Raw genomic sequence first — 22,444 nt, forward strand, 5'->3', positions numbered from 1 at the left:
GGGGGTCGGTGTGTGTGCATACGTGTGTGCATCTGTCTGCCTGTCTGTCTGTGAATACTGAGTGATCAGGTTACAACTTGCAAGTTCTGATGCTGGACCCTGACTGTGCACCCACGGTTGTTACGTTCTGAGATGCCCCACAGACATGCGTTACATAAGCTGACACATATCCCGTCTATTATGTCTGTATCAGCACCCGTTCAATCCATCACTGAGTTCATATCACTGTTTAGCATCCAGAGCTACAGCATGTCCACCATTACGGTGCAGCGGGCTTGAAGCATGGTGCTCCAGTTTAGGTTGGTGAGAGCATCTGCTGACCACATCCTCATTCGGACGTCTTATCTAACTTCGCTGTTAACGTATAGACACCCGAGTTGCCTAACCTGCTCACGGGGTTGGTGAACTCATGAGGTTCCTAGGGTCTCCACCCGAGCTCGGGAACGTTGCTCACAATACATTTCATCTTGATGTTCTGGGCTATTTTAAGTATTGATTAGGGACTTATTTCTAGATGGAATGTCACTTTTTATTCTGGGTGATTTTTGATGTTTTATTTGTGTTTTTGTGTTTAAAGGCGTAGAATGTGTATTTTATATTGTATTATTCAGGGCGCATTTGGAGAAGAGACAAAAATATGCATATAAGTGTTTCTGTTTTTTTATTACCATACGTTCACATACAACTGAGTGCACAAAACATTATGAACACCTGCTCTTTCCACGACAAAAAGCTATGATCCCTTATGCATGTCACTAGTTAAATCAACTTCAATCAGTTTAGATGAAGGGGGTCCCGAGTGGCGCAGCAGTCTGAGGCACTGCGTATCAGTGCTTGAGGCGACTCTATAGACACCATGGTTCAAATCCAGGCTGTATCACAACCAGTTGTGATTGGAAGTCCCATAGGGCAGCGCACAATTTGCCCAGCGTTGTCCAGTTTAGGCTGTCACTGTAAATAAGAATTTGTTCCTAACTGACTTGCCTAGCTAAATAAAGGATAAATAAGAAACAGGTTAAAGAAGGCTTTTTAGGCCTTAAAACAATTGATAAAGGGATATTGTATGTGGGTGGCAGGCGCATAGGTTTGAGTGTCTCAAGACCTGCAACACTGCTGGGTTTTTCTCGCTCAACAGTTTCCTGTGTATCAAGAATGGCCCACCACCCAAAGGACATCAAGTCAACTTGACACAACTGGAGTGCTTTCGACACCTTGTAGAGTCCATGCGGCGCCTAATTGAGGCTGCTCTGAGGGCAAAAGGTGGGGGTGCAACTCAATACTAGGACGGTGTTCTTAATGTTTTGTACACTCAGTATATAATACAATTGACCGGCTTATCTATAAGTGTGTTTTACCAGCTTACTACTATTAAGTGTTTTTTAGATGTAGTAATTGAAAAGCCTGTCACTTAGAAGACTGATCTGGCTCACATCGACACTGGCGCGCAAGAGAGAGAGAACGAGAGTAAGACACTTCACAGGCATTCACAACTCCTACTTCTCACGCCTCTCACTTACTGCTTGCCTCTCGCTTTCTCTCTCTCTCTTCCCAGCCAGGCCTGAGTTCTGATAAGGCTATGGGTGTAACCTCCCACCCCTCCCCCCTCTCCCTCTCACAGCTACAGAGAAAAGGCGTCAAACCCTATCGTCCTACAATGGCACAAACTTCTGACACACCACTCTCACCAACGCCCAGTGTCCAGGCCCTGACCACCAGGCTGCCCAAGCCACCATCAAGGCTCTATAAATGGCTTTGGTGACAGAACCAAAATGGCTGCTTTTCCCAGACGCACTGTGATATCAGTAACAGCCTGGGTGTTCCTAGACACAGGTCAACACACACACCTCACACATCCTTATTTAAAAAACACAAAAAGAGGAAGCTGAACTCACACGCACAAGCTCTCTCTCTCTCACACACACACACACACACACACACACACACACACACACACACACACACACACACACACACACACACACACACACACACACACACACACACACACGCACACACACTAACTCCAGAAAGGTGACTACGGCACCAAACAAGAAAAGACAGACAGAAACGCCCTCCCCCTTCAGTGAGTCTCTCACTGCCTGTTTTGTGGCTTGCTATGATTGCTGGGGTGATGGTGTGCATGACGTGCGTGTGTACTGGACATGTACTGCAGAAAAACAACCAACAAAAGCAATGCATTGAAAGCAAACCCAGTAACAGCTCACACTGACCTACAGCCCCTCCACAATACACTCCTATTCTCTCTCTACACTGCCTTGTCCCTGCTATTCCCCAGGGCCACACAAACAGATGTACATTAGAGGAAGTAAGTGGTATTAGTAGTAGTGGTGGAGTTCACCTTCGCTTAGCATCAGTGTCCGACTGCTAACACGAGCGGCAGCTGTGGTGTCTGTGCTAGTGACGGGGCTAACGTTGGCTCTAGCTGTAGACTCGGCGCTAGTACCTTGTGGTGCTGGACATGGTTTCAGCGGGGAGCTCCTCTGTGGTGTGCTGGTGGCCGGTGGCGGGGGGCCGTGTTCAGCTAATTAACCCTGTTGATCTAAATGAGGGCTGGGGGGGGCACTCTGGACGCTGTGGTTGGCTAACCCTGTGTTGACAGATGATCACAGCCCAATCACAGGCCTTTTTACTGGCAGCCTGCCGTCCGACTTGGCAGAACGTGGTATCAAGGGGTCTGGGTTTGTGTGTGTGTGTGTGTGTGTGTGTGTGTGTGTGTGTGTGTGTGTGTGTGTGTGTGTGTGTGTGTGTGTGTGTGTGTGTGTGTGTGTGTGTGTGTGTGTGTGTGTGTGTGTGTGTGTGTGTGTGTGTGTGTGTGTGCTAGTTATTCCATGCTACGTGTGTCTATGGTCTTATTATTAAGGACGCATTATGAAGGAAGAGCAAACGTACAGCAAAACCAACCAAATGAAACTCTAATCTTTACACACACGGAAACACACACACCCAGGAGGTTTCCCTCAGCTGGAAAAGGCTGGTTTGGAGACAATATTAAAGACTAAACCAGTGTTTCATCTCTGTGTTTCAGGAGATAAATACAGTTGGGAGGGAAGCAGAAACAGGGCTAGAGAGACTGAGTGTGTTAACTGTCCTTCAAACCGGAGGCCAGGGGGTCACTGGAGAATACCCCGTCAGCCCTGTTCTCTTTCTGCCCGGTCAAGTAGAAAGGTGTATCTGTGTCGGGTAACAAGGGTATTTACTGCTACAAAGAGGCCAAGAGAACAACAACGCAGAGAGAGTGGAAACATGAGGAAAGTGCTGTGGAGGCCCCAGTGGTCCAGTGGTCAGGGGGAAGCTGCCATGTGCAAAATCAGAGTAGTGTCTGGTTTGTATGAGAGCCACATGAAACAAACACGCACACGCACACGCACACACACACACACACACAAACACACACACACAGACAGCCACTGCTGGGACCAAGCAAACAAACACACACCTACACAAACAACCACTACTGGGCACCCAGACAAAGATCTGTCTGACACACACAAACCCTCCCAGACTATAACTCATCACCCCCGCAGACTATAACTCATCACCTCCTCCAGAGTATAACTCATCACCCCATGCAGAGTTTAACTCATCACCCCCCCAGAGTATAACTCATCACCCCCTGCAGACTATAACTCATCACCCCCTCCAGAGTATAACTCATCACCCCCCCAGAGTTTAACTCATCACCCCCCCAGAGTATAACTCATCACCCCATTCAGACTATAACTCATCACCCCCTGCAGAGTATAACTCTTCACCCCCTGCAGAGTTTAACTCATCACCCCCTGCAGAGTATAACTCATCACCCCCTCCAGAGTATAACTCATCACCCCTGCTGACTATAACTCATCACCCCCCCAGAGTATAACTCATCACCCCCTCCAGAGTATAACTCATCACCCCATTCAGCCATTCAGACTATAACGCATCACCCCCCCAGAGTATAACTCATCACCCCTGCAGAGTATAACTCATCACCCCATTCAGCCATTCAGACTATAACTCATCACCCCCCAGAGTATAACTCATCACCCCCTCCAGAGAATAACTCATCACCCCTGCAGACTATAACTCATCACCCCCTCCAGAGTATAACTCATCATCCCTGCAGAGTATAACTCATCAACCCCCCAGAGTATCTCATCACCCCATTCAGACTATAACTCATCATCCCTGCAGAGTATAACTCATCACCCCATTCAGACTATAACTCATCACCCCCCCAGAGTATAACTCATCACCCCCTTCAGACTATAACTCGTCACCCCCTGCAGAGTATAACTCATCACCCCCTGCAGAGTATAACTCATCACCCTCTGCAGAGCATAACTCATCACCCCTTGCAGAGTATAACTCATCACCCCCTGCAGAGTATAATGCATCACCCCCTGCAGAGTTTAACTCATCACCCCCAGACTACAACTCATCACCCCCTGCAGAGTATAACTCATCACCCCCTCCAGACTATAACTCATCACCCCCCAGACTATAACTCATCACACCCTGCAGAGTATAACTCATCACCCCCTGCAGAGTATAACTCATCACCCACTCCAGACTATAACTCATCACCCCCTCCAGACTATAACTCATCACCCCCTGCAGAGTTTAACACATCACCCCCTGCAGTGTATAACTCATCACCCCTGCAGAGTATAACGCATCACCCCCTGCAGAGTATAACTCATCACCCACTGCAGAGTATAACTCATCACCCCTGCAGACTATAACTCATCACCCACTCCAGACTATAACTCATCACCCCCTCCAGAGTATAACTCATCACCCCCTGCAGAGTATAACTCATCACCCCCTGCAGAGTATAACTCATCACCCCCTGCAGTGTATAACTCATCACCCCTGCAGAGTATAACGCATCACCCCCTGCAGAGTATAACTCATCACCCACTGCAGAGTATAACTCATCACCCCTGCAGAGTATAACTCATCACCCCCTCCAGACTATAACTCATCAGCCCCTGCAGAGTATAAGTCATCACCCCTGCAGAGTATAACTCATCACCCCTGCAGAGTATAACTCATCACCCACTGCAGAGTATAACTCATTACCCCTGCAGAGTATAACTCATCACCGCTACCGAGTATAATTCATCACCCCCTCCAGACTATAACTCATCACCCCCTCCAGACTATAACTCATCACCCCTGCAGAGTATAACTCATCACCCCTGCCGAGTATAATTCATCACCCCCTCCAGACTATAACTCATCACCCCTGCAGAGTATAACTCATCACCCCTGCAGAGTATAACTCATCACCCCTGCCGAGTACAATTCATCACCCCCTCCAGACTATAACTCATCCCCCCCTCCAGACTATAACTCATCCCCCCCTCCAGACTATAACTCATCCCCCCCTCCAGACTATAACTCATCACCCCCTCCAGACTATAACTCATCCCAGGCATTGGCATCTTTCTGCTGCAGCCTCCCAGAGGTCAGAGTTGACAGAGTCACACCCCTTAGTTACAAAAACACATACACCTACACATGCCTCGTGGAGCCTGGCAAGCTGAAGTATAAAACACACAATGGAGGAAGACAGAGAGACGACGAGAGAGTCAGAGAGAGACAGAGAGAAAGCGAGAGAAATGAAAGAGAGCAGCGCAGAAACAAGTCAAAACGAACAGACAAACTGCAATAGCCATAAGATCCAGCTCTGAAGGAGACACATGACTTTAAGTCAATATTACCACAACTATGAATACACACTGTACACTCTACACTGTTAAGACTACAAGAAATACTTCATCAGAGAAAGTACATTGTCATATGTTCTGGTATAATTAAGCTATTAGTGTTAGACGGCACCCTGATTCGGCTGTGGGTAGCCTTTAGAAAGCCCTTATGAAGAGTCTAGACCACCGGAGGCTGCTGAAGGGAGGACGGCTCATAATAATGGCTGTAATGGATTGAATGCAGTGGTATCAAACACATGGAAAATATGTATTTAATGTGTTCCATACCGTGCCATTTATTCAGTTCAAGCCATTACTATGAGCCCGTTCTCCCCAATTAAGGCGTCACCGGCCGCCTGTGTTATAGACATAGACTTATTAAGCTGCAGGTGCAAATAGGTATTGTATGGACACACAGACAGACACAACCAGTAAAAGTAAAAGACACTTCAGCAGGACACGGAGCAGCCCAAAGTACACAGAGGGGCGAGAGAGGCTTCAGCAGGACACGGAGCAGCCCAAAGTACACAGAGGGGTGAGAGAGGCTTCAGCAGGACACGGACCAGCCCAAAGTACACAGAGGGGTGAGAGAGGCTTCAGCAGGTCACGGACCAGCCCAAAGTACACAGAGGGGTGAGAGAGATTTCCAGAAGAGGCCTGCTGTAAATACTTTGACCAATCCATTCCAAAGACCCGTCCCAGCAAACAGAGAGAGACCAGTACACCACCAGCCAGCAGCCCCCTTCATCTAAATGTGCACATTGGACATGAGAATGAAATCCAACACCAGCAGAAAATTACACCTTTCCGTCAAAAAAAGACAGAGCAGAAAATGATGCTACCAGGCCGGGTGAGACCCGTATCTGAGGCCCAATGCGGGAGAGCCAGGTACCACAGGTGCTCGGGTGAATCCGGTGGACATCTCCAGTCATCATTCACACCACTGACCGGCGACGGCACCCAATTTTTCATACACACACACACACACACACACACACACACACACACACACACACACACACACACACACACACACACACACACACACACACACACACACACACACACACACACACACACACACACACACACACACACACACACACACACACCTGACCCCATTACCTGAACATTGGGTATCTACAAGGATCTCCCCAATGCATTGGACCCTCAGCCTAATTTCTCTCTCCTCTTTGCCTTCTCTCCTCATCCCCATCTCCCTGTCCTCTTCCTTCTCCGTCTCTCTCCTTTACTTATCTTTCCCGTTCGTCTTTTCTCCCTCTCTGACTCATTTCCTCTCCCTGTCGCTCCTTCACCTTCTCTCTCTCCCTCCCTGCATCTCTGCTGTGGGAGTGGGAGGTTAGCACCCCGAGGGAAGGGTAAAACTGCATTAAGGGATGACAGCACTCTCTGTAAAGATGAATGGAGGCATCCACATTTTAATCCTAGTTTTAGGGGGAGAAAGATATCAAGAGATTTTACTGGCACAGGATGAAGCATGTTTTGCTGATTTAAATGCTTATATAGATTATCAAAGGGGAAAAATGTGTTATTCCATGATCATAGCTGGAAGGTTCAACTGCATTTTAAATGTAGCTAATGTGGCCACAAATAGCCTATGGGTTAAGGGCAAAGCAAGTAATAGCCAGGGGTAGGGACAGTAAGTTACCCTGCTTCCCACTCCCCTGCTGACAGGACAGCCCAGGGAAAGAGAGGATGTGTGTGTGTGCGCTTGGGCGAGAGCGTGTGTCTATATTTCTATGCATGTGGTTTGAAATCTACTTATCTATACCTTACTCTCTGTCTCTCAAGACCTGCTGTCTCCATTTGTCAGGCCTGGCCAGGCTGGTCATCGTGTCCAGATCACATTTCATATAAATACTGTGCGTCCTTCATACCATGTCCACATATCACATGCCCTCTCAAATGGCACATAAACACCAACACCAACACACACACACACACACACACACACACACACACACACACACACACACACACACACACACACACACACACACACACACACACACACACACACACACACACACACACACACATATACACACACACACACACACACTGCCTGACCTCTAATGTACTGTATTGCACATGTACCAACAGGACCAACGTGACCTACCTGTCAAACAGAAAGCAGAAAGATAGACCCTTTCCCCCTCCCACCGCCACACCCAACTAGACCAACAGAGCATGAAACATACCCCAACCATACACAGCAGCCTTGACCTTATGAACCCCTTATGAAAGAACTGGACATGTGTAAGGACTGACCTGAAGGGTAAAGGTTGAACTCGTGACCAAGTTCTATACTGTGTAGACCGAGAGGCGGTATATCTAGCTGTACAACCCCAATATCACACACAAAGATGAACAACTTCTGCTGTCTGCCCTCCACATACATGGCAATGTAGAACACACACACACACACACACACACACACATAGCTCCTCCCACCTCCTCTGCATCCTTCTTCAACTACATTTTGCTATTATTGCATTTTCAACACAACCCTGCAAAATTGCCCACAAACACACCAAACTCATTTCACTGGCGTTTCTCATTTGCTTTTTTCCTCTCCCTTGATAAGCCCTGGTCTCTTTAATTTGCTCTCCATTCCTCACACCCAACCTTCCCTCTCTCTCTCTCTCGTTCTTTTAATTCACCGGCTAAGTACACTCAGGTCAGCTGCATTGTCAGAAATTAGCTTTCATTTTCCTTTTTGGTATTTTTGTTGTTTTTCTTTCCCCTACTTGGTTAAGGAGAGATGACAGAGGCCCCGGCTCCAAGGCCAGCTAACCAGTCTGAACTGGTTCTGGGCATAGAAGGGTGGTGGTGGGGTGGAGGAGAGCACAGAGGAGCAGTGCTGTTTTTCGCCTTTGGCCAAAATGGAACCTGGAAGAATTTGATCTATAGTCAGGTACAGTCAGGGAAAAGGAGGGAGGGAGAGAGAAAAAGAAGAGGTAGAAGGAGTATGAGAAAAGGAGAAAGAGTGTGAAAGGAAAAGCAAGTGAGAACAAGAAAGAGAGTGAAAGGACTAGAAAGGGAGAGAGAGAGGGAGGGCAGCCCCAGAACACAGTCTGTGACACCCGTCTCATCAAACCGTTGGCTCTCTGCCAAGTTCATCTGTTAATGGACAACCACCATCAGGCATTACCCCCTCCCCCTCTCTAACCCCCCCAGGCCACCTCTCCCCCTATAGCCCCATCCCTCTCTCGCTGTCTCTGCCTGGCCCTCTCCAGGTCTGTGGAAAGCGAGATGTACATTATTCCTGCCTTCCCCTTTTAGTAGGAGATAAACAGAGGCGTGTACGTGTTTGAGTGTGTGCGTGCGCGCACGTGTGTGCATGTGGAAGGGGGGGTGGACTTTGGGCACTCCTTGCCCAAAGCCCTTCTATCAGTCTGCCTGCTGTGCCTACCCAGGTGCCTGTAGAGGCCCCTTTCATTGCCTCACTGTAGGGGCAGAATTGGGGCTGCATGGGGGGGGGGGGATGGGGGGGGGGGCGCTTCCATGGGGTCAGACAACCACTCTCTCCCTCTTTGTGCCCCTTCGCTCTGCTCTACTTAACAAATATAGATTTGTTGTAACGGGTGTCGTCTTCCTCCTCCTCGGACGAGGAGAGGAGAGAGGGATCTGAAGACCAATGTGCAGCGAGGTATGATGACATGATTTATTTAAGACACGACAAAACAACAAACACGACGTAGACAGAAAACGAACTATACTTGAATAAACTACAAAACAAATAAACGATGAAAACAGACCTGGACACGAACTTACATATAACGTGAAGAACGCACGAACAGGTACACGACTACAAACAAACGCTACAGTCCCGTGTGGCACGAACATACATACAGACACAGGAGACAACCACCCACCACAACCAATGTGAAACAACCTCCCTATGTATGTCTCTCAATCAGAGGAAAACGAAAACACCTGCCTCTGATTGAGAGCCATACAAGGTCAATTAAACCTGACACTTAACATAGAACAAACAACACAGACTGCCCACCCAGCTCACGTCCTGACCCACTAAACACAACAATACAAAAGGAAAACAAGGTCAGGAACGTGACATTTGTGTTGCAGACACCTTACACTCCGGCACAAACGTCCCCTTCCATCTCTTCTAAGCAGTCAACTTCGCCATGCAAGAGAGAGAGTTGTTAGTGGTGGCCCACAGCGTGTTGAGACACATTCACCTTGGCAAAGAAAGGCCAGGAAAAATGAACAAAGAAAGAAAAGGGGGTGGAGAGAAAAGAGGCGGAGGCAGGTTGAAGATGTGTTTCAGTTCTTACAGACACTGCGTGAGAAAAGCGGCTTTCCTTTTCATGTCCTTTTTGTCAGGAAAACGTTCAAGGCATTACAGAGTCTTTTCACGCTTCATCATTCAGCCAGGTATGAAATATATCATGCTTTCCACATTGGGAGAATATGCTGGCGAGTGTCTGTTAAGGAAGGAAGAGTTGCATTGTTCCCTACGAAGCTCTAAGTCCTGGATATAGTGGCGATATAGTGGAAATGAGGATAGGCAGCAAATCGGAAGGGGTGTGGCAGGGATGAGATGGGTCGCCAAATATGAACTTCCCCTCTTTCCCCCCCTCTCACTCTGACTGTCTGTCTCTACCGCAGTCTCTCTCCAAACTCTCTGCTGCCTCTCTCCCTTTTACTCTCTCACTCCTCTCTTTACTCTCTCTATCATTCTCACCCCTCTCTTCTCTTCTCTCCGCGCTCGACCAGACACCGCTGTCCCTCTCCTGTACTACCACCTTATTATCATGTTCCCTTAAACACACATACACACCACCCACACTCCTAAAACCCTTGTGACATTTCACTGTTTCTTTACCCATTTTGGAACGATAAATTATCAATTCGAATTCATCATATCTTACCGAGGCAATTACATCAAGAAAATGATAGCGAGTGTGGGATCAATTATGCATGCCTTTGGCCAAACACCAGAGACAGGGAAGTGAAAGAGGGCAGATCCACTACCACACACACACACACACACACACACACACACACACACACACACACACACACACACACACACACACACACACACACACACACACACACACACACACACACACACACACACACACACACACACACAAGATGGTGGATCTCACAGATGTGCCCCATCAGTTCATCTTACTGCCTAAAAAGTTCATGCACTTAATAATTTATTTGTGTTCTGGATACGGTTTCCCAGATGAATATTAACAACTTTGAAGTGAGCTAGCAAGCCAGGGGTGTGGCTTCTAGTGTGTGTGTGTGTGTGTGTGTGTGTGTGTGTGTGTGTGTGTGTGTGTGTGTGTGTGTGTGTGTGTGTGTGTGTGTGTGTGTGTGTGTGTGTGTGTGTTTGGGGCTAAAAGAGTCCTCAGGAAACAAGCCTTCTTGGTCCCACCGGAGACGAGAACCCCCCCCCCCCCCCCCCCCCCATACACAGACAGACACACACACACCACTTCTACCCCTCCCTCTCTCCCTTCAATGTGTCCAATAGACCGCCGTTCACATCGCTCCTCATTTCTCCCCGATTAAGAATTCTGTTTCATCACAATGTAGGTTTCACACAACTCCCTCCCAGCGCTTGTACACAAACTGGAAAGAAGGGACTGGGGGAAAAACAACAACCAACTAAGGAACCAAAAGGGAAAAAGATGCCCCCTTGTGCTTTCTTGTTTCTTGTTTGTTGTTCGGTGTTTGTTGTTTTCGTCTTTTTTCCTTTCTTTTGCTTCATGTTCTAGGCTCATTATTATCCGCAAATGTATTTATTTGATTGACTTGTCTCTTTCTTTCTTGTCCAAATCTCCCTCTCCCCATTCTCTCCACTTTTTCAGCCACAGCTGCGGGTCCTTTCCCACTGGGGTGGGAAAGCAGCTATATTGGCATGCCTCTGTATGAGTGTGTCTGTGTGAGTGGGGCAAATCAAGAGTCTGTTTTTCAGCCTATCTTTTCATCTGGGCCATAGTCAGAGGGTCACACCACATCTCACTGCTGAATGATGCAATTCTTCCCATGTTAACCGTGTTAACGGAGAAAGTAAGTAAGACAAATCGCTCTCTTCAAAATGGCACCGCATTCAAATCAGAGGAAGGGGGAGGAGGGGGGGTTAACATCTGTTTCCTCAAGGAGAGAGGAGAGAGAACGAGGGAGGGTGAGAAGGGTAAAGTAAAAGAGACAGAGGGAGAGAGAGAGAGAGAGAGAGAGAGAGAGAGAGAGAGAGAGAGAGAGAGAGAGAGAGAGAGAGAGAGAGAGAGAGACACATTGACACATTGGAAAGAATTAACAAAAAAAACAGAGCAAACTAGAATGCTATTTGGCCCTAAACAGAGAGTACACAGTGGCAGAATACCTGACCACTGTGACTGACCCAAACTTAAGGAAAGCTTTGACTATGTACAGACTCAGTGAGCATAGCCTTGCTATTGAGAAAGGCCGCCGTAGGCAGACATGGCTCTCAAGAGAAGACAGGCTATGTGCACACTGCCCACAAAATGAGGTGGAAACTGAGCTGCACTTCCTAACCTCCTGCCCAATGTATGACCATATTAGAGAGACATATTTCCCTCAGATTACACAGATCCACAAAGAATTTGAAAACAAATCCAATTTTGATAAACTCCCATATCTACTGGGAGAAATTCCACAGTGTGCCATCACAGCAGCAAGATTTGTGACCTGTTGCCACAAGAAAAGGGCAACCAGTGAAGAACAAACACCATTGTAAATACAACCCATATTTATGCTTATTTATTTTAACTTGTGTGCTTTAACCATTTGTACATTGTTACAACACTGTATATATATAATATAACATTTGTAATGTCTTTATTGTTTTGAAACTTCTGTATGTGTAATGTTTACTGTTAATTTGTATTGTTTATTTCACTTTTGTATAATATCTACCTCACTTGCTTTGGCAATGTTAACACATGTTTGCCATGCCAATAAAGCCCCTTGAATTGAATTGAATTGAATTGAGAGAGAGAGAGAGAGAGAGAGAGAGAGAGAGAGAGAGAGAGAGAGAGAGAGAGAGAGAGAGAGAGAGAGAGAGAGAGAGAGAGAGAGAGAGAGAGAGAGAGAGAGAGAAAAAGAGAGAGAGTGAGAGAGAGAAAGAGAAAGAGAGAGAGAGAGAGAGAGAGAGAGAGAGAAAGAGAAAGAGAGAGGAAGAGAGAGGAAGAGAGAGAGAGAGAGAGAGAGAGAGAGAGAGAGAGAGAGAGAGAGAGAGAGAGAGAGAGAGAGAGAGAGAGAGAGCGAGAGAGAGAGAGAGAGCGAGAGAGAGAGCGAGAGAGAGAGAGAGAGAGAGAGAGAGAGAGAGAGGACCAAAAATGAAGGGGGGGAGAGAAGTGTCAGGCTAACACCACAAGGTCCCGAAATACACACTCAGTTAGGTAGCGGTTCAGTGTGTGTGTGTGTGTGTGTGTGTGTGTGTGTGTGTGTGTGTGTGTGTGTGTGTGTGTGTGTGTGTTGTGTGTGTGTGTGTGTGTGTGTGTGTGTGTGTGTGTGTGTGTGTGTGTGTGTGTGTGTGTGTGTGTGTGTGTGTGTGCTGTATGAAAGGCCCATGCAGTAATTAATGAGAGGCGAGTCATCATGTAAATTAAATATGTCCAATCTCCAAGTGAACTCTCAAACTTCACATGCAAAATGCCGCTTTCATTTACATCAGCAATTTAGGCCAAAAACCCCTGACAGAAAAACGCTACAACCATACAAGCTATTTCCTTACCCTCTAACACTCCCCCCACCAATTGTGCAAATGTACACTTCAGACACACACACATAATGCACCTCCCCCTCACACATAACGTCTGACAGGCCGTGCTGATGTGTTCAGAATGCACATGGTAATAGGCCAATCAAAAATGCAAAACAATTGGCAATTACTGAGAGGACCTAACGGTCATTAGAATTTACAACTAGGTAATGAACTAAAGTCTGCCCACTTCATGCATATTCATAAAGCAATTTGGGCTTTGAAGATTAAAGAAGTGCTTAAAATTCAAATGAGCCTGAGCAAATTATCAGTAAGATTCAGTCAGGATGTAGGGGCTTTGTGTGTGTGTGTATGTATGTGTGTGTGTGTGTATGTGTGTGTGTGTGTGTGTGTGTGTGTGTGTGTGTGTGTGTGTGTGTGTGTGTGTGTGTGTGTGTGTGTGTGTGTGTGTGTGTGTGTGTGTGTGTGTGTGTGTGTGTGTGTGTGTGTGTGTGTGCTTGTAGACGCGCATATTTTCGTATGAGTGAATTGTTTTGGGGGGGGGCATGAAATATGTAGTGGCATGACAGACAAACACTGGAAGTATTATCATTTCTATAGACACACACACACACACAGTTTATGAGACTCCAATAAAGACCCAGCACACACTAGTGCAGTATACATTCATACTATAATAAACCCGTTTAAACCAAAAGGTGATAGGAATAACCCGATAGTAATCCTAGGAACAATACACCAGCACAAGTTAAATGTGAAAGAGGCTTTGTTATGTAACGGAGTGTACAATCAGCTGGATATTCTCCTGTGTGTGTTTGGGGCTTTGTGCAGTTCTTAAAAATAGTGCCATTAAGCGATTGTCAGGGATAGGCCAGCAGTTATGACAGATGGTCTTGCCAGGGGTGATGGGTGAGAGGGCACTGCCCTCATGTTGACAGGAGAAGAAATGATCCTGGTGAGACTATACCTTGTCCTTCCTCTGTCTTGTTAACGATAGAAGCAGAACAGTCATCACGCCACGGACATCTGACAGGAATGACGCTTGCGTGCGTGCGGGCGTGCGGGCGGGCGTGTGTCCCCCTGCGGCACAATGCTGTTCTACTGTGGTAATGAAGCCAAATGATGAACATGAAACCCCAATGAGGAGCCAGCCCCTCCACACAAGCACACACACACACACTGCCCGGTCAGTGCCAAATCTGCCCTGGCACGGTCTGCCAGGGGATGTCCTGCGGCTACACTGCCAACTCACACACCCTTTTATGTTCACCCGTGCCCCAATGTGGCTCTCGCACACAGACACCACACACACCACACACTGGTAGAGTACTATGGACCAGCATACACAGCTACAGTAATACACACATGTCCAGCTCACACACAGAGAGTGTATACACAAACTCATGCTTATACAAATATACTGAATTGAGCCGGGCTCTTTTGCTTGGTTCGACTTTGTTTATAAAACAACAGTGTGTAATCCACTGGGATATATAAATAAGCTTTGTAGCGAATAAACAGTTTTATGGACAAGCTTTACACGACTTCTGACATCATTATAGAACTAGGCTAGGACCACTCCATAATGGGCTGGACACACACACACACACACACACACACACACACACACACACACACACACACACACACACACACACACACACACACACACACACACACACACACACACACACACACACACACACACACACACACACACACACACTGCAGTGCTACAAAAAAACAGTAGCTTCCTGTTGATGAATCAATCTCTGATGAAAAAAACAGCGAACGTAATCCATAAACAATATTCTACCGATAGAGTGTCAGAGTTGACAGCTGCCAAAATAAAAGCAACTGCTAATGACATAGGTCACAGTATCGATTATGTTAATGCTATCATATCAACCTGATCAGCCTGATCATAGAGGCATCAGTCCATATCCCACTACCTGATGTAATTGAACTCAATCCAAACCAAATAGGGGGCAATGGTTTGCATGTGCCAAATAGGGCAAAGGACAAACTCTAAATCAATGTGTGTGTCTAAAATGTGTCGTGAAATCAGAGAACAACACGCACATCATTGCCATGCCATCGACATAAGGAGGGCAAAACAAGTCATTCAATCCAGGGTCCTTTAACCTTTTGTTCTCATGGAATGAAAAGACAGAAAGCGTTTTGATTCTGTCCTGGTAAGTTCAGTGTGTATCTCCAGCCACAGTGTATAGATAGACATTTTGGCCGATCATCTCTCAACGCTACAAAGAACTGCTTCATAATATCGTATAATAAATGACCTCCCACACAAACGCTAACAGACTGGCCTAGGAAAGACAAGCTGAGCAATGCGTCTGCTAATTCAGCATGAGAGCATGTTTCCACACACCCTCCCAGCAAAACCAAATGACTCTTTGATGATCCCTGGTGTCGTGACAGACAGTGGTGTATGAAGTGGTGGGGGATTTAGACAGAGATAGATGAGACGGCAACAATGGAGGGGTGATTCTGATGCTTTGTTCTCACACGCACAGAGCACGGCGTTTTGGCACCGGAGACTGCAGCTGGCTCGTGTGCCAGGCGGCACCCGGACTGCACAGACACACACGCATATTCACATATGATGCACACACATACATACACACATACATACATACACACACACTGTAATTGATTCAATATCAATTGGGTGCCCCAGATTTGCATTGGCTGTTAACACTAAAGCAAATATATATATATATAGAGAGAGAGAGAGAGAGAGAGAGAGAGAGAGAGAGAGAGAGAGAGAGAGAGAGAGAGAGAGAGAGAGAGAGAGAGATGAAAGCAGGAGAAGTAGGAGAAGCACAAGGGAGAGAAAGGGTCAAATGGAATAAAAAAGGGAAACACAGACAGAAAAAAATGTCATGAGAGGGTGAGAGAGACTCTGAAATTAAGCCAGAAAATAAAGGGGCATTTAAAAACCACTTATGTGCATTGAGGTGGGCTGTGAATGGGTAGCCGTGCTAGCCTAGCTTTAGCTTAGCCGTAGCATCAAAATCAAATTAAATCAAATGTTATTGGTCACATTCACATATTTAGCTGATGTTATTGCGGGTGTAGCGAAGTGCTTGTGTTCCTAGCTCCAACAGTGCAGTAATATGTAACAATACACAACAATACACACAAATAAAAAAAAATAAGAATGGAATTAAGAAATATATAAATATCAGATTGAGAGTGGCATTGACTAAAATACTGTAGAATAGAACACAGTATATACATACAGTACAAGACGAGTAAAGCAGTATGTAAACATGATTTAATCATTATTAAAGTGAATAGTGTTCCATTATTAAAGTGGCAAGTGATTCCAAGTCTATGTACATAGTGCAGCAGCCTCTAAAGTGCAGGGTTGCGTTACCGGGTAGAAACCAGCTAGTGATGGCTATTTAACAGTCTGATGGCCTGGAGATAGAAACTGTTTTTCAGTCTCTCGGTCCCAACTTTGATGCACCTGTGCTGACATTGCCTTCTGGATGATAGCGGGGTGAACAGGCAGTGGCTCGGGTAGTTGATGTCCTTGAAGATCATACAGCCCCACAGGATGTAGTCAAGTGTACATCTGTAAAGGTTTGTGAGTGTTTTTGGGGCCAAGACAAATTTCTTCAGTCTCTTGACATTGAAGAGGCACTGTGGTGCCTTCTTCACCACACTGTCTGTGTGGGTGGACCATTTCAGTTTGTCAGTGATGTGTACGCCAAGGAACCTGAAGCTTTCCACCTTCTCCAATGCGGACCCGTCGATGTGGATAGTTGGGTGCTCCCTCTGCTGTTTCCTGAAGTCCACGATCATCTCCTCTGTTTTGTTGACGTTGAGTGAGAGGTTATTTTCCTGGCACTACTCTCCCAGGGCCCTCACCTCCCTGTAGGCTGTCTTGTCATTGTTGGTAATCAGACCTACTACTATTGTGTCGTCTGCAAACTTGATGAATGAGTTGGAGGCGTGTGTGGCCACGCAGTCATGGGTGAACAGGGAGTACAGGAGGGGGCTGAGCATGCACCCTTGTGGGGCCCCTGTGTTGAGAATCTGCGAAGTGGAGGTGTTGTTTCCTACCTTCACCACTTGGGGGCGGCCCGTCAGGAAGTCCAGGACCCAGTTGCACAAGGCTGGGTTCAGACCCAGGGCCTCAAGCTTAATGATGAGCTTGGAGGGTACTATGGTGCTGATGATTGAGCTATAGTCAATTAACAGCATTCTTGAATAGGTATTATTCTTGTCCAGATGGGATAGGGCAGTGTGCAGTGCAATGGCGATTGCATCGTCTGTGTATCTATTGGGGCGGTAAGCAAATGGAAGTGGGTCTAGGGTGTCAGATAAGGTTGAGGTGATATGATCCTTAAATAGCCTCTCAAAGCACTTAGTTAGTGCAATGGTTCAGTTACCTTTGCTTTATTGGGTACAGGAACAATGGTGGACATCTTGAAGCAAATGGGGACATCAGACTGGGATAGGGAGAGATTGAATATGTTCGTAAACACACCAGCCAGCTGGTCTGCGCATGCTCTGAAGATGCGGCTAGGGGTATCGTCTGGGCCGGCAGCCTTGCGAGGGTTAACACATTTAAATGTCTCGCTCACGTCGGCCACGGAGAAAGAGAGCCCACAGTCCTTGGTAGCGGGCCGCGTCGGTGGCACTGTGTTATCCTCAAAGCGGGCGAAGAAGGTGTTTAGCTTGTCCGGACATGGCTGCTTTTCCCTTTTGTAGTCCGTGATTGTCTGTAGACCCTGCCACATACGTCACGTGTCTGAGCCGTTGAATTGCGACTCCACTTTGTCTCTGTAGTGAAGTTTTGCCTGTTTGATTGCCTTACGTAGGTAATAACTACACTGTTTTTATTCAACCATATTCCCCGTCACATTGCCATGGTTAAATGTTTCGCACTTTCAGTTTTGCGCGAATGCTGCCATCTATCCACGGTTTCTGGTCAACAACGCAATAATATGCAGAGAATTTCAAAATCAGACCATACAGTTTACATCATATAATTTACATAGGAATATATAGAGCCGGAGAAAGCCATGGGGACTGTGTTGTCTTTGTAATACCGGGGCTCATGTGCTTTGTACGCCAAATTGTGATGAAGAATGATTTATTTCAGTGTTGCACAATCATTCATGCTTTATTACCATGACATTATACATGGCACAATCAGTGTTGTTAGTGCCGTGTTAGTACACACAGATACAGCACAATTGACTACAACTTCAGTTTGAGGATGAGATGGCATTCAGGAATTTTGAATCCCATTTGTAATCCCAGTTTAGGATTAATAGACTAAAGAGAGTCCAAGATCTCAACCTCGTGTGGCCGTATTAAAAATGGCCTTAGAGTGCCACACACACACGTCTTGCCGGGGCGCAAGGCTCATCGGGGACAACAATCCACACGGAACACACACTCCTCCACAGGTACTGCCTTTTGTCTCTTCAAACAGAGCTGTTTGATGAGTAACTAATGGTATTACACCACGAGAGAAACGCTCCATATTTTCTTAATACGGTACATACCAATAACAAACTTCCCAACTACCACACCTACCAATGCAATAATAAACAGTGATAAATATTAACGTCCGAGCAACAGTGCAAAAACAACTAACAAAGAACAACCAAAATGACTATTGAAAATTTGAATAGCAATTGATTAATATAATAATAGTAACAATTTAAAAAAATTGTAACAAAAAAATGTATCGTTCCACCAAATGTTTCTAAAACATAACATTCACGCGTAATGCCATTGACCCAACCAGACGTGTCTCGCCTGTTACATTGTGATGTAAATAAGTCTAATAACCCAGTTTAGCTGCTGGCTGAGACCGTGTGTGAGCATCTGTGTGTGTGTGCATGTGTGCGTGTGTGTGTCATAGTCAGCGTGCCTAAATGGCTAGGAAAATTTGTGCTGAAATTGCAGCGACATCTATAAAAACAAAAAGGCTAAGCTGACACGCACACTCGCAACCACAAACACACACGAGACGAGACACAACCCTGGTTAAAGTTGCCGATCCATTAAGAATGAACTGAAGCTTGTAAAGACAATGAGCTAGCGAACCAGGTAAAACTGACACACAGCACACACACACAGCACACACATCACACACAGACACAGTAAGGTTCACGTTACACAACATCTCTCCATCAACTTAAAACAGACACAGGCCTTTCTGGAGTCTATACCAAAAATCAAGCAGCCAATCACAGATCCAAGATCAAAGGATCAAAGGTCAGATCTAAATTATTTTTGATGAGGATGATCTAGGCCAGATCCATTTCCTGAAACTAGGATCTCTAGAGGCAATCAGAGAGTAGCCAGATGGCAAGAGGTGGCATAAAAGAGAAACACAGTCACTACCCTGCATTTCTAAACAACGGCAATTACTAGAATACACACACACACACACACACACATATGAGAAAAAAATAAACGACTCTCCCTCTGCCAGGCAAAATAACCGAATGTACACTTCGCTTCCCTCTGTTATACTGCACAGATACGGAGAGAGTGAAAAAGAAAGAAAGAGGGAGGGAGAGAGAGAGCGAGAGACAGAGCGAGAGACAGAGAGACAGAGAGACAGAGAGAGAGAGACAGAGAGAGAGAGAGAGAGAGACAGAGAGAGAGAGAGAGAGAGAGAGAGAGAGAGAGACAGAGAGAGAGACAGAGAGAGAGACAGAGAGAGACAGAGAGAGAGACAGAGTCAGAGAGAGAGAGAGAGAGTCAGAGAGAGAGAGAGAGGTGGAAAAGAAATGGTACAGAGAATAAGAGAGAGTTAGAGAGATGAGAAGGGAAAAATAGAGTGATAGGGTAAAGGGAGCACTAAGAGAGAGAGCGAGAGTAAGCATGTCTCTGTTTACCAGTTTAAGACGTGGTAAGGAAGAGACCACTTTGAGAGAGCCACAGCAGTCTTTCTCGACCCGGACACACACCATGCATGCGAGAGGGCACACATACTGCACATTCTCCAGCCACAAAAGGACACATACCCACACACACATGGAGTGAAACACACCGTAAAACTGTAGCCTACATTTGGAAACTGGGAACACACACCCTGAAAAGGCATGAAGACATATCCCAAAGAAACCGTGGACACACACACACACACACAGAAAGAGAGAGAGACAAAAACACACACATCACAGCATCTGTGTACGCCCTCCTACAGGTATATACACACTGCAGAACTGTGTAATTACACAAATAAACTCTTTAAACCCCTCCCGCCGAAGCACACACACACTGACCGATGCCCCAAACCTTTGTTTCCCTGCACGGTGGGTGGGTTGAGTACACTGCAGTACTAGCCAGCGCACCCACCCTGTGCCCTGCTTTTTTAGGACATCGCAAAATGGCCACTAACTCAAGGTTACCAGTGTCACTTTGCCATTGGGCTATATTTGATTACTGTGGAAAACCAACCTTCCCCCTATCCTCTCCCTGTCAACTCAATGGATCTGAGGACAACTGCAGTGCCAAGTTAACCGTTTCCCCTCCACAGGCTGACACAGACACAAACACGTACACACACAGAGCTAGAGATCAGCAGCACTGTCATATATAAGTGTCTCTAATTAAGAACACCAGCCAGTGAGAACCAGGCGATCTGAGACACGGATGAGCTAACGATCCATAAATCAAATCGTAAGATGATTCCTATTCTCTTGGGCTTCCCTGTGACATTTTACAGTTGTGGTTAGGCAGAATAGACCCCGCCCCTAGCCTATCAGTCCTGGCCAATCAGATGTATCACTTAAACGAGGAACGACAGCTGACGCAATCACGGCAGTGGTTTTCTCCCTGGGTCTCTTAGGACTACACATCCTACAGGGAAAGGGAACATGTGTGCCCAATATGTGACCTCTGCTGTACCCGGTCTACGCCCACACGTACTACACTGCACGACACATTCTGAAGTGCATCAACGCTTTAATACAACCCCTACCCCCCCAAACCCTCAACATAAACACACCCACAAGGGACATACACATTCCCATGTCCCTGCATATAATTGCCATTTGTGACACTTCAAAACTGAAACGCACCCCCATAGACGCCTACCTTTACGGTGCACACACGCTTACCCGCGTTCCCCCACGCCAATAAAGATACTGCATTTGAATTTGAAACACAACTCCTATTGTTTGGTGAAAGACAACTTGTGGGGTGTGGGGAATGGTGGTTACCTGGGATGTGTTCCTGCTTGGGGCAGATCCCTCTGGGCAACAAGAGGCGGTCGTCATCGCCCCCCGGTGTGGCTTGGACGCCCACCTCCACAGGGCGCCTGCGGAGAGAGGCCGGGAAGGGCGAAGGGGTGAGAGCCAGGCCGGGCGTAGGCGACGGGGGCTTGTCCAGGCCCCTGGCCAGACAGGGGGGTCCATGGCATCTCTTCCTCTTGTGCTCGATGAAGAGCAGGATGTCCCCCAGGGGGAAGGTGGCCTGGCACTGCCCACAGGTCAAGAGATCCTGCTCTGTCGCCACGGCAATCCGTCGTGTGCCCGTGCCATTCTCCGAACGGTCTGAGCGTTCCGAGCAGCGTTCCGACGAGTGCTCCTCCGAGGCGACGGCAGACAGGGGCTCGGCTGTAACCCGGGAACGAGTGAGAGACAGCGGGAGGGAGGGAGAGAGAGAGAGAATGAGAGAAACAGACGAGAAATCAGAGGTGGTGTATTCCATTGAGCAGTATCAATAACTGTGCAAAACAATGGTCACATGCTTTGGCTTTTTCTCTCTCACCATTCTGCCTAGACTAGTAGTAGTCGTCAGACTACACCCCCAGTAGTAGTAGTAGTAGTAGTAGCAGTAGAAGTCATGTCTGGGCGGTGTTGCAGAGCAAGAATGGTGACTAACTCTCTGTGAGACTGGCATTAGACAGACAGCTCCACTTCACACTCATAAGTCTTTCAACTTCACACGCTCACCACTTCTACATCCATTGAAA

General features: G+C 46.8%; 1 protein-coding gene across 1 annotated transcript in view; it reads right to left on the bottom strand.

Moving 5' to 3' along the window:
- LOC139570866 (B-cell lymphoma/leukemia 11A-like) overlaps positions 1-22,444 on the bottom strand; it is a 50,084-nt gene that overhangs the window by 23,239 nt on the left and 4,401 nt on the right. The window contains exon 2 of the mRNA XM_071393153.1: positions 21,690-22,085. Within this exon, the coding sequence (XP_071249254.1) occupies positions 21,690-22,085 (396 nt within the window). The remainder of the gene's footprint in view (positions 1-21,689; positions 22,086-22,444) is intronic.

Source organism: Salvelinus alpinus, chromosome 3, assembly GCF_045679555.1.
Source record: "Salvelinus alpinus chromosome 3, SLU_Salpinus.1, whole genome shotgun sequence".
Classification (NCBI taxonomy): domain Eukaryota; kingdom Metazoa; phylum Chordata; class Actinopteri; order Salmoniformes; family Salmonidae; genus Salvelinus; species Salvelinus alpinus.